Raw genomic sequence first — 13419 nt, 5'->3', positions numbered from 1 at the left:
TAAACACAAAGACAAACACAAAATAAAAACTAAACACTCTTTTCACCACATGACTACTATACTTTAAGGAAAATCAGTTTTGTGTTGCTAGTAGTCTTTGTTTATCATTTATGTTGTGTGATCTGTCATCCGAGTCATTCAGTTGAAGAATAGACAGTTCAAAACTAAAAACAAGCCAAATGGTTTAACCTTAGTTTACCTCCAACATAAAAAAACTCAATTGTAAATCAATTTTTTAATATTTAAATTAAATTTTTAAACGGATATTTTAAACTAATATTCAGAAGCCAAATGGACTAACTCTAAACTCACATGCATATTAAAACATTCTTCATGCCGCGACACTTGAATAAACACAAAATTAGACTTAAACATTATTTTAATTATTTTAAACCATTTAACTGGTAAACATTAATAAAAATTGGTTTTGCATTCTTAATAGCCTTTCTCTATCATTTATTTTACTAATTGATTTGGCAACCAAGCCATTCTTTTGAAGAATAGACAGTTTAAAACTAAAACTAGTCAAATCTTTAGCTGTAGAATAAAAATTATAATAAAGAATTATTCAGAAGCCAAATGGACTAACTCGATTATCAAATGTTTATTAATATATTCTTTAAGCCTCAACACTTGAGCAAACACAAAATTAATTCTAATCACTCTTTTCTCATATTAATAGTGAAGACCTAATTAAAATTAGTTTTGTTTTCCTAGTTGTCTTTCCTTGTCATTTGCTTTGTTCATTGATTTGGTAACCAAACAATTCATTGAAGAATAGACAGTTTAAAACCAAGAACAGCAAAATGGATATGGATAAAATAAAAAAAATATTCAGAAACGCAAACGGCGAACTCTGTACTCAGATGAACTTTAACACACACAAAATTGAAAATCATGGGGATAGGACCGCAGAAACTTCGAGGCACATGTCTGAACAATGCTGCCATTTGCTTAGATAGATTTCCAAGAAAGGAAATAATCCAACAATACAAAAGCAAAAGCAACGCAATTGTAAAAAATATTGATGCAACAAACGGTAATAAGAAAGATTGATAAATAAAAACCAAATTTTTTTACGATGGCTAGGACAAGTTTCATAAATGAATTACGACAGATTCCCAAAGATCATCCTTTTCAGCCAACTATCTGGGGCCAAGGGAGGGGCATGTAGTCTCCGAATGGGGTGGGGAGAGCTCGTAAAAACAATTCAAAGAAAACTGGGACTTCTGGAGAGGGTGTAAAGAGGGGCGCTTAGAATAGACTCGGGCGGAGGAGGAGCGTGCGTAGCTGTGCAGGCCTCGAGCGATTTGGTACTGTTTTGAGTTGTTAGTAGCAGCAGCAGCATGCCTGGTCACCAAAACAAACAATTTTTCAGGGCTGTGGAGATTATAAGTTATAACCGACTTGAACCCCTTCTCCGATTCCAGACATTTTCAATACATCAGCTCCAACTCTGACTCCATTCAGCAGAAATTTACTAAGACTCCGACTCCATAGCCCTGTTTTAAAGCTTCATTTAACTGGATTTTATAAGTTATAACCAAGTCTGACTCCAGATATATTCAAAATACCAACTCTAACTCCAACTCCGACTCCATTCAGGAAAAAATTAATAGAGCTCTGACTCCCAATTCATGACTCAAACTCCACAGCCCTGTTTTAAAGCTTTATTTATCTAGATTTTAAAAGTTATAAACGAGTCCAAGTCCAACTCCGATTCCAGATATTTTCAAAATACCGACTCTAACTAACTCCAACTCCGACTCCATTCAGCAAAAATTTAATAGAACTCTGACTCCCAATTCATGACTCTAACTCCACAGTCCTGTTTTAAAGCTTTATTTATCTACATTTTATAAGTTATAAACGAGTCTCAGACCAACTCCAACTCCAGATATTTTCAATATACCAACTCCAACTTGATTCAGCGAAATTTACTAAAACTCCGATTCCGACTCCACGACTCCTCAGCAATGTTTTAAAGCTTCATTTAAATAGATCTTATAAGTCATAAACAACTCCGATTCTAGATATTTTCAATATACCAACTCCGACTCCATTCAGCAAAATTTACCAAAACTTCGATTCCGACTCCACGACTCCTCAGCAATGTTTTAAAGCTTCTTTTAAACAGATTTTATAAGTTATAAGCAACTACGACTCCAGATATTTCCAATATACCGACTCCAACTTCAACTCCATTAAGCAAAAATTTTCTAAAACTGCAACCACGTGACTCTGACTGTACAGCCCTGTAAATATTAAATAAAAAAACAAGCTTTTTTAAACTGAAAGTAGGGAGCGACATTAAAACTTAAAAGAACAGAAATTACTCCGTATATGAAATGGGTTGTCCCCTCCGCAATCCCTAGCTCTTTACGCTAAAGTTTTTAATTGTTTTAAAAAGTAGAATTGTGGCAAAGAGTCAAACTTTGGTGTAAAGAGTGAGGGATTGCGGAGGGGACAACCCATTTCATATACGGAGTAATTTCTGTTCGTTTTAAGTTTTAATGTCGCTCCTTACTTTCAGTTTAAAAAAAGCTTGTTTTTTTTATTTAATTTCTGAACGGTTTTTAATTAATGCATGTTTGATTTTGGCTCTCCGCACATAAATTATTAAAACAAAATTTGCATATTAATTCTTTTTTGGCTATATGGCTTTCTCTTAGTTTGATCAGACGGTTTTGAGAAATAGGGGGTGAGGAAGGAGGCCTAGTTGCCCTCCAATTTTTCGGTTACTTAAAGAGGCAACTAGAACTTTTAATTTTTAACGAACGTTTATATTAGTAGAAAATATACGTAACTTAAGAATTAATTTACGTAAAAAACTTTTATATTCTTATATTTTTATTATGTATATGAGGGGGTTTGTCCCCTCGTCAATACCCCTCTCTTTACACTAAATCTCAAGTTTTGTCCCAATTCTTTAAGAATGACCCCAGAATCAGAAAGGCCGTAGAATAAATATCTCCTCCTAAATACATCGCTCTTTATGCTAAAGTATTTTTAGAACCCCTCATATGCGTAATAATCTCTGTTCGTTTTAAGTTTTAATGCTACTCCTTACTTTCAATTGAAAAAGCTTTTTCATGTTGATTTTTTCATTGTTTTTTTTTATAGTAATGCTGGAAAATCCTGCGCCCTGTTCATTGAATTTCTCTTCCCCCATGACATATTCCTCCAAGAAAAGATCCTCCCACATAGCCCCTTCCCCTCAACCCCACCCCCAAAACAAAACAAAAATCCCCCTGAAAACGTCTGTACACTTCCCAATAACCATTACTGTATGTAAACAGTGGTCAAAGTTTGTAACTAGCAGCCCCTCCCCCAGGGACTGTGGGGGAGTAAGTCATCCCCAAAGACAAAGTTATCATGGTTTTCGACTATGCGGAACAAAATGGCTATCTCAAAATTTTGATCCGTTGACTTTGGGAAAAAATGAGCGCGGGAGGGGGCAAGGTGCCCTCCAATTTTTTTGGTCACTTAAAAAGGGCACTAGAAATTTTCATTTCCATCAGAATGAGCCCTCTTATGGCATTCTAGGAACACTTGGTCGATACGATGACCCCTGGAAAAAAAAAACAAAAAAAAAACAACAATAAACACGCACCCGTGATCTGTCTTCTGGCAAAAAATAAGAAATTTCACATTTTTGTAGATAAGAGCTTGGAATTTTTGCTATAGGGTTCTCTGATACGCTGAATGCGATGGTGTGATTTTCGTTTAAATTATATGACTTTTAGCGGGTGTTTCCCCCCTATTTTTCAAAATAAGGCAAATTTTCTCAGGCTCGTAATTTTTGACGACAAAGTTTAAATTTGATGAAACTTATACAATTAAAATCAAACTTATATATTTAAAATCAGCATGAAAATCTAATTCTTTTGATGGATATTTTAGCATCAAAATTCCGTTTTTTAGAGTTTCGTTTACTATTGAGCCGGGTCGCTCCTTACTACAGTTCGTTACCACGAACTGTTCGAAAAGAATAAAGACCAAAATGCTACCTGACATTGACAATGTAAGGGGGTCCTCAAGCATCTTATCAACAGGGGTGATTTAGCTTCAGAAGAAAATGAAATTTCATTTCATTTTAAGAAGAAAAATGAAATTTTATTTTTATCTGACTGTAATACCTGACGTTAAAGCGCTAACTCGACGCCACGCACTGTGAAAGTCGTTTTTAAAACAAAAGTCTCTAAAAAAAGAAGATAGAAATTCAAATGAAATGAAAGAAAAAAATGAAGGAAGAGAAAGAAAATGAAGATACCAATGAAAGCAGCTTATCTTAATTACGAATTGAGACAACTTTAGCGCAACCTTCTATCTGAGTTAGGATTAGTTTACCTAATAGTTAATTTTTTACTTCTTTTTGTTTTTTTTACTTCGAAGTTGTTTGTTTTTACTTCGAAGTTTTTGTTTTTTTTACTTCTTTTTGTTTTTTTACTTCGAAGTTAATTTTTTACTTCTTTTTGTTTGTTCAAGAGCCATATACTTTACGTTAAAAAGCTTAGCAAAACTGAACTGTTATCTAGCCCAAAGGGTATGGGTAACTTAATAGAGTGAGAACCGATACTGGTATCGACGAAACAACTGCAACGTCATCTAGCATTTGGCGACACTTGACATTTTTTCAGCGTAATAATACGAATAATTAATTTAAATTCTATAGTTGGTAAAATTAATGTAGTAATAAGAGTCTGATCTCAGTTCCTGACAGAAAAATGATTTGAAAGCTTGAAAAAATACAAAACGTAACGCTAGATGGCATCGACGGTTTTTTGCCGTACTAGCGCCAGTTTCCACTCTAATAGGTTACCCATACTCTTTGATCTAGCCTCTGAAGGGAGGAAATGGCAGCTTTTTTTGCAAAACATACTTCATAAAACAAAATGATGACGTTTGAAAAGAGTATTAATGCAAAATTCGCAAAAATAAAAAGTACTATTTTAAGAAATTATACAGAAGATTAATGGATATTAATAAAAAAAAGTTAAATAAGTAATAATCAAAATTTAAAAATATAGTTGACAAACGAGTAATTATAGGTACCTGAAAAGGACAATGTAAGGGGCTCCTCATGGGTCCTTTCAACGTGAGCAATCTTGCTCAAGAAAAGATGAAATGGTGCTGCAGATTTCCATTTATCTAAAACTGTGCGAAAACCACTTGCTTGGAGGGCTGATGCTGACGAGCTCTGGATATCCTTCAGTTGCGCTGGCCCATGACCTGAAAAATGAACCCTGAGTTAACAAGTCTTTCCACCCAAGTTTAATGGAAGAGGATCAGGACCGGATAAATGGCGATTGGGTCCAACGGGCCCCCAAATTCAAAGGGCCCCGCGTTACCCTTAAAATGAACAAGATTTTGAACTTTATAGCAATTTGTTTCAACCTATAATTGATAAGTTACGGATTATTCAAACAATTAAGAATATATTTATCTAAAATTTTCATTGCTGGATGAGATTTATTAATGTGTTTATTACTATACAATATATACTTTATAATATGGAAAACTGATACCCGTAAAAGTTCATGTCAAATTTATTGAATTTAATTGGGATAGTCCTATATTAGAGACATTTTGCCCTACATACAAGTTTACATACATAAACTACTATGCTGGAATATTTTATTCAACCATTTAATAAATAAAGGGGGCCCCGCAAAAAAAATCATATCGGCCCCCACAACTTTTCGATCCGGGCCTGGAGAGGATCATCCCTATTGCCCGGGGACCGGCGTTTTCTCTCGGAAAAAGTTCTTCAGCGGAAATTGCCCTCTATTGAACCTTAGTTCTATAGGAGGAAATCACCCCTATTTCCCACCCTGAGGACAAGTATTAAAACCATAATAGAAATGAAAAGATAGTTTTGCAGACCATATTGGCCTGCCATAATAAAAGCAAATTTGAAGAAATAGGTTTTTTTTAGGCCAACGAAAATACTGTGCGAAAAAAGCAAATATTAAAAAAAAAGAACTCACAAGTCAGTCATTTAGTATAACAGAATGAGAGCTTTGGAAATTTGCTAAACGTAGATGTTAGTGAGTGGCTCACAATTAGAATTAACTTTTCGGCTTTTAAATGTTTAATTCTACTAATTTTGGATTTTATTTGATTGGAATTTCTGCTGGTTTCCCCTGTTGTTTGTTTTTTTAAATCTTTGATTCTTACAATTTAATTTTTCTGTTGGCTTTCCACGTTCTTTGGTTTTATCAGTTTTGTTTGCTTTATTTTATCCTAATTTCTCTGATAGCAATGAAGAAGGGGGGGGGGGGTCGCCCTCACAAAATATTCGCTTTGTTCGTCTAATATTTTCGTTGGCCTTAAAAAATCCGATCTCGATGTTTATTTCTAAAAATTAGTTTTTTGAAAAAGAAGTAGGTAATACAAGCGAGTAAACAATTATATTATATTGCAATATTTTAACTGATATATTTACTTACGGTATTACGGTATATTTACTAGTAGTGTCTTACAATAGTATTTTATATAGTCAAATATTTTTAACCGTATAATAATACTATTTTTTTTCTAGCACTTAGTAAGTAAATGTCGTTACCACCTAATCCACTCAACAGATGGCACCTGATTCGTCTGATGTAAGTTTAGCTGAGCCAAATTACTCGTTCTGCTAAAGCACAAATTTATTACATGTTTTTCCTTCCCCATTATTGCTGTTGTCACTGAGTATTTTTTACGCTAAAATTTTTTAGTACTTTTGAAGAGCTTCTTTAGAAAAGCTTATTATTCCAATTAAATGGTATTTCTGTTTCAGGAGTTGTTCTTAAAGAATTGGTAGAAAAAGTCAAGACTTGGCGTAAAGAGCGAGGTATTGAAAAGGGTGCAACCCCACATAGGCAATAGTTTCTATTCTTTTTTAGTTTTAATGTTGCTACTTGCTTTCAGTTGAATAATCTTGTTTTTACTTAATTTCTGATTTTTCAACTAATACCGGAAAATTCACCTCCCCCCTCCATGAGAATCCTTCTACAAAAAACTCCTCCATAGAAAAATCCTCCTGCGTAAATCCCGCTGGAAAATTCCCCCGGACAGTTCCATCCTCGCTGAAAATTCCCCCGGACAGTCCCATCCTCGCTGAAAATTCTCCGGAAAAATGTCCTGCGGACAATTTCGCCTACATAATTCTCCTTAGCCTGCTTTCACTTGTAAAAAAAAAAAACAGTTTTTTGTTTTTTATTTATTTCTGATCGTTTTTCAAATCATAACAGAAATCCCCCTCTGTGGAGAATCAAACTCGGAAACCCCCCTCCCAAATGGAAAGTTTATCCCGTGGAAAAATCATCCATGAAACGTTTCTACCACAGAAAATTACCCCAAGGAGGATTTCTCCCATGGAAAATCCCCCCTACAGAAAAATCTCCCAGAAAAGTTGTCTCCCACACAAACTCTCCGCGGAAAATCAACACCGCAGAATATCCGCCCTCCAACCAAAAATGTTTGTATACTTCCCAATAACAAATATTATATGTAAACAATCGACTAATTTCATAACTTACAGCACTTTACCCAGGGACTGTTGGGGTCATGTTATTCCCAGAATCATACCTATTGGACTTTTCAATTATACTGAACAAAATGACTATCTCCAAATTTTGATCAGATGACTTTGAAGAAACGTTCGAAGGAGCCAACTCCCAATCTTCTACGATCATTAACTCGACACGATCACTCATGGGAAAAACAAACAAATAAATGAACACGCATCCGTGATTTTTCTTTTGACAAAAAATGCAAAATTCCACGTTTTTGCAAAATGCAGCTTGAAACTTCTACAGTAGCGCTTTCTGATACGCTGAACCTCACGGTGCAATTTTCGTATAGAAAATTGACTTTTGAGGATGTTTCCCCCCTTTTTCCGAAAATCAGGCAAATTTTCTCAGGCTCGTAGCTTTTGATGGGTAACAACAAACTAAATGTATTTTCTGTGTATTTGGGATCAGCAAAAAAGCCAATTCTTTTGGTCTTTAAATTGACATCAAAATTCCGTTTTTTGGAGTTTCGGTTACTATTGGGTCGAGTTGCTGCTTTCTTATAGTTCGTTACCAAGAGCTGTTTGAAAAGTTACAAAAAGAAAAGAAAACAATCCTCCTCAAAGTCCAGTGAGAACGAAGCTTCTTCGACTAATAATTTGTAGTAAACATAGATTACAAAAAAGTGACCTTTGGTAACTGAACAAAAAAGAAAATAAAAGAAAAGAAAAATGAACAATGGATACACTATCCTTAATTAAGAATTATTTTACCATAAGGTAATGCATATGTTACCACAGGTTAAATTGTGAGGATAAAGCACTTAAGCACAAAATACTAGAGCTAAGGTACAGGCTAAAAGCACTATCTTACGAAGGACATCTACTTTTGCGTGGTCCATAAGGACATCTACTTTCTCCGACAACGCAAAAGTAGATGGTAGAATTGTTGGAGTAAAAATTCCATATTTTCCAAATCTCTACAATATGACAGTTTCGCAATACTTCTTGAATTTCATTATACCTTTGGTCAAAATTTATTTTATTAAACTTGAATCTTATCTTGAGTTCTCGTTAACTGGTGGAATACCTCTTAATATCTTTTATACTGAACTGGATCACTTTTAAATCCTACCATTTCTCCTCTCAATGGTACTAACATCTTTTAAACTCAAAATCAGTAACTATACGTATTACCTAAACTTAAAAAACAAACACATTTAAAAAACTTTAACCTTATCAATTAACCCTTAGCTTTGAGCAGTTAATAACTAAACAAATTTAAATTCGGGGTAGTGGATCTTGAGATATTTCTGGCGAAATTCTATTTCCTTGCATAGGTGTGAATTAACTTTAGTAAAGCTGAATTAGATATTCTGTAATTTTTACCCTGAATTTGAGAGACCTTTCGTTCTTCTTCATCTAACTTCTTCTTCTTCTGTAAGGGAGATTCTCCATTCTCATCCTGGCTTCTTGGGTTTACTTTCTTTTGCATATTTTCCTCTTTACTTTGATCTGCCTCTGGTTCATTCGAATCTATAAAAACCCAAATATTGCAAGATAAATTGAGTTGTACTTCTTTTGAATGTTTTTTATTATGATAAAAATATTTTTTCACAATTATTATGATAACTGATAAACAAATACAACGTAGAGACAATAGGGAAAATTTCAAGACAGTGGAAATTATTTCTGTAGATATTTCGGCCCTATGTCCAAGGGCCGTCTTCAGCACAATACAAGAATAAGAGAGAAACTATATATATATATACAAAAGAACTCACATCAAATTCACAAAATATCTACAGATATCTACAGAAAATATCAACAGAAACAATTGCCTCATGTACGGCTTGTTTAATTCCCAAATCATCGCTAATGAGCAATTGTTAAGTTTTATTTCATTTATATACATAGCGTGTTGAGGACGGCTCTTGGATATAGGGTCGAAATATTCTTTGGGTTTAAACAAATTTCAAACCTCTTGGGTTAATTCATTGTTGTTTTACTTGTTGTTTTAATGATGGAAAGCATGTAAGGTCTTCGTCGCTATTTACATCAATGTCCAGTTCTAATAGAAGAATAATTCAAATTGTCTACTACTTCTTCCGTAAGAACATTCCAAAAAATGTCTTTCAATATAGCCTATTTCGTCAGTGTGCTGCCATCTTGACAAATCTAATTCCTTCCCAAACGACTTTTTGTGCATGTCCCCGATAGTGATTAGTTTTTTTTTTTTTTTTTCTTAGTCTAATATTTTTTTCTTAGTCTAATTTTTTGTTCTTTAGTCTAGTCTTTTAGTCTAATTTTTCCGATAAACATACAGATCAAAACTGAGATCTGATAGAAACAAAATTACCAATAATCCATCTATAAAATTAGTTACAACAAACTGACAGCTGATATTTCCATATATTTGTGGAATTATATAAATAGCAAACTGACAGCTGTTATAACAAATAAATAACAAACTGACAGCTTTATTTATAATAAATAAATAACAAACTGACAGCTGTTATAACAAATAAATAACAAACTGAAAGCTTTATTTATAATAAATAAATAACAAACTGACAGCTGATATTTCCATATATTAGTGGAATTATATAAATAACAAACTGACAGCTGTTATAACAAAAAATAAATAACAAACTGACAGCTTTATTTATAATAAATTAATAACAAACTGACAGCTGATATTTCCATATATTTGTGGAATTATATAAATAACAAACTGACAGCTGTTATAATAAATAAATAACAAACTGACAGCTGTTATAATAAATAAATAACAAACTGACAGCTGATATTTCCATATATTTGTGGAATTATGCAAAACTAACACTTTACTAAAACAGGTGACTGAAACATTCAATGCAGCGTCATCTGGGTTTACAAAAAAATAAATAAAAAAAAATCTCTTTTTGAAAAACAAACATTTAAATACCTAAAAGCACTTAAAGGAAAAAATTTAGTAATCCCTTGAGAAACGTCCATCAGGAACCACTTTGCTGAGTATTATACCTTCAGTCGTCTGTTCATTACTTATAATCCTTTAATAGTTGAGATCCCTTAGTTAACAGTTACAAAAAAAGATAAAACAACAAAAAGCAATGGTTAACAAGAGCTAAGAGCTCATATGGCACTTGTGACGAGGTCGGAAGAGCCGAGAGCTCATATGGTACGAGGTCGGAAGAGCCAAGAGCTCATTTGGACGAGGTCGGAAGAGCCAAGAGCTCATTTGGCACTTGTGAGAAGGTCAGAACCTAAAGTTAAACTTTATAGCACAAGATCCTTCTAAATATCAAATTTCATTAAGATCTGGTCACCCTTTCGTAAGTTACAAATACCTCAATTTTCAAAATTACCTCCCCCCTCCCAATTCCACCAAAGAGAGCAGATCCGGTCCAGTTATGTCAGTCACGTATCTTAGACAGGTTTCTATTCTTCCCATCCAGTTTCATCCTGATCTCACCGCTTTAAGTATTTTCTAAGATTTCCGGTCCCCCCAACTGTCCCCCCCCCAATTACGTTTGATCCGGTTGAGATTTAAAATAAGATATCAGAGTTACGAGGTCCTTCTAAATATGAAGTTTCATGAAGATCCGATCACTCCTTCGTAAGTTAAAAATACGTTATTTTTCTTATTTTTCAGAATTACCCCCCCCCCCGCAATTGAGCGGATCCGTTCCAATTATGTAAATTACGTATGCAAGACTTTTGCTTATTTTTCCAACCAAGTTTCATCCCAATCCTTCCAATCTAAGGGTTTCCCATCATTTTAGGTCTCCCCACCCCAAACTTCCCCCAATGTCACCAGATCCGGTCAGGATTTAAAATAAGAGCTTTGAGCCACGATATCCTTCTAAAAATCAAATTTCATGGAGATCCAATCACCCATTCGTAAGTTAAAAATACCTCATTTTTTCTAATTTTTCAGAATTAACCCCCCCCCCCCCCAACTACCCAAAAGAGAGCGGATCCGTTCCGTTTATGTCAATCATCTATCTAGGACTTGTGTTTATTTTTCCCACCATGTTTCATCCCGATCCCTCCACTCTAAGTGTTTTCCAAGTTTTAGGTTTCCCCCTCCCAACTCCCCGCCCCCATCACCAGATCCGGTCGGGATTTAAAATAAGAGCTCTAAGACACGATATCCTTCTAAACATCAAATTTCATTGAGATCCGATCACCCGTTCGTAAGTTGAAAATACCTCATTTTTCTAATTTTTAAGACTTACTCCCCCCCTCCCAACTACCCCAAAGAGAGCAAATAAGTTCCGATTATGTCAATCATGTATCTGGGACTTGCGCTTATTTTTCCCATCAAGTTTCATCCCGATCCCTCTACTCTAAGTGTTTTCCAAGATTTTAGGTTTCCCCCCTCCAACTCCCCCCAATGTCATCAGACCCAGTCGGGATTTAAAATAAGAGCTCTGAGACACAATATCATTCCAAACATCAAATTTCATTAAGATCCAATCACCCGCTCATAAGTTAAAAATACTTCATTTTTTCTATTTTTCCGAATTAACCGGCCCCTTCTCCCCCCCCCAGATGGTCAAATCGGGAAAACGACTATTTCTAATTTAATCTGGTCCGGTCCCTGATACGCTTGCCAAATTTCATCGTCCTAGCTTACCTGGAAGTGCCTAAAGTAGCAAAACCGGGACTTTAGGTTTTCCCCCTCCAACTCCCCCCAATGTCATCAGATCCGGTCGGGATTAAAAATAAGAGCTCTAAGACACAATATCATTCCAAACATCAAATTTCATTAAGATCCAAATACCCGCTGATAAGTTAAAAATACTTCATTTTTTCTATTTTTTGCGAATTAACCGGGCCCCCACTCCCCCCCAGATGGTCAAATCGGGAAAACGACTATTTCTAATTTAATCTGGTCCGGTCCCTGATACGCTTGCCAAATTTCATCGTCCTAGCTTACCTGGAAGTGCCTAAAGTAGCAAAACCGGGACCGACAGACAGACCGACAGACAGACCGACAGACAGACCGACAGACAGACCGACAGACCGACAGAATTGGCGACTGCTATATGTCACTTGGTTAATACCAAGTGCCATAAAAACAAGAGATATAAAGTGGGCATAACAAATAAATAACAAGGAAAACAAGGCTACAGTCCCAGCATCCTTACTTCAGTGATGTTCAACCAGGACTTTGACTCAATGTTAATTAGACCCTCAGTGTGGTAGTAATGTGGTCCCTTATGAGGGTATAATCTTTCTCCTTTTCTTTTCTTTTTTTTTCTCTTTCTCCCTTTCTTCTTTTTTTCTTATTATTTTTCTTAAATCTTTTTAGTGCATTTATTTATGTGATACCTTCTGAGTATTATACCTTCAGTCGTTTGTTCACTGCTTCAAGCCATGGTTCGACAGAGGCACGAAATCCTGTGACTAGATATGGGGAAGTATTAGTGGGATATTGGGGATTTAATGTCCCTGGGGCTGTAAAAAAATGAAAAAAAGAGAGAAAATTAGTACTGAAACCGAATAAGATATATTAGCCAAAAAGTGGATAGGTAGGAGGTGAACAAGAAATTGTTCCGGAAAAAGCTTTATGGAATCAAAACAACACCCTTCAGGAGGTAATAATGCGAGGTATCGAAATTTTTGTTGAAGCTCCTGTAAGTACAGTAGGATATCTACTTACAAGGGAAAACCTATGTTTTGTTTGAATTTTATGTTAGAAAAGCAACCCTATGAAGATACATTGGCATTGTAGGGTAGATTTAAAAGCATTTAAGTTGTTGAAGAGTGGATTGTTTTCTCAATATGATTTAAATGATTAAAGTAATAGGGTATATAATTGATAGAATAAAATGGTATTAAATAATTAAATTTAATACGTTATTTTGATTGATGTGTGTTAAGTAAAGAGTTGGATGTTAAGTTAGTGGTAG

General features: G+C 34.8%; 1 protein-coding gene across 3 annotated transcripts in view; it reads right to left on the bottom strand.

The window, feature by feature from the left end:
* The window catches only part of LOC136040189 (probable tyrosyl-DNA phosphodiesterase), a 61633-nt gene that overhangs the window by 29925 nt on the left and 18289 nt on the right, over positions 1–13419 (bottom strand). For all 3 annotated transcript variants that reach the window (XM_065724337.1, XM_065724340.1, XM_065724338.1), the window contains exons 3-4: positions 8888–9034; positions 5056–5232 (exon numbers count right to left, since the gene is read on the bottom strand). In XM_065724337.1, the coding sequence (XP_065580409.1) occupies positions 5056–5232; positions 8888–9034 (324 nt within the window). The remainder of the gene's footprint in view (positions 1–5055; positions 5233–8887; positions 9035–13419) is intronic.

Source organism: Artemia franciscana, chromosome 20 (genome assembly GCF_032884065.1).
Source record: "Artemia franciscana chromosome 20, ASM3288406v1, whole genome shotgun sequence".
NCBI lineage: Eukaryota > Metazoa > Arthropoda > Branchiopoda > Anostraca > Artemiidae > Artemia > Artemia franciscana.
This window is presented reverse-complemented; position numbering and strand designations above follow the sequence as displayed.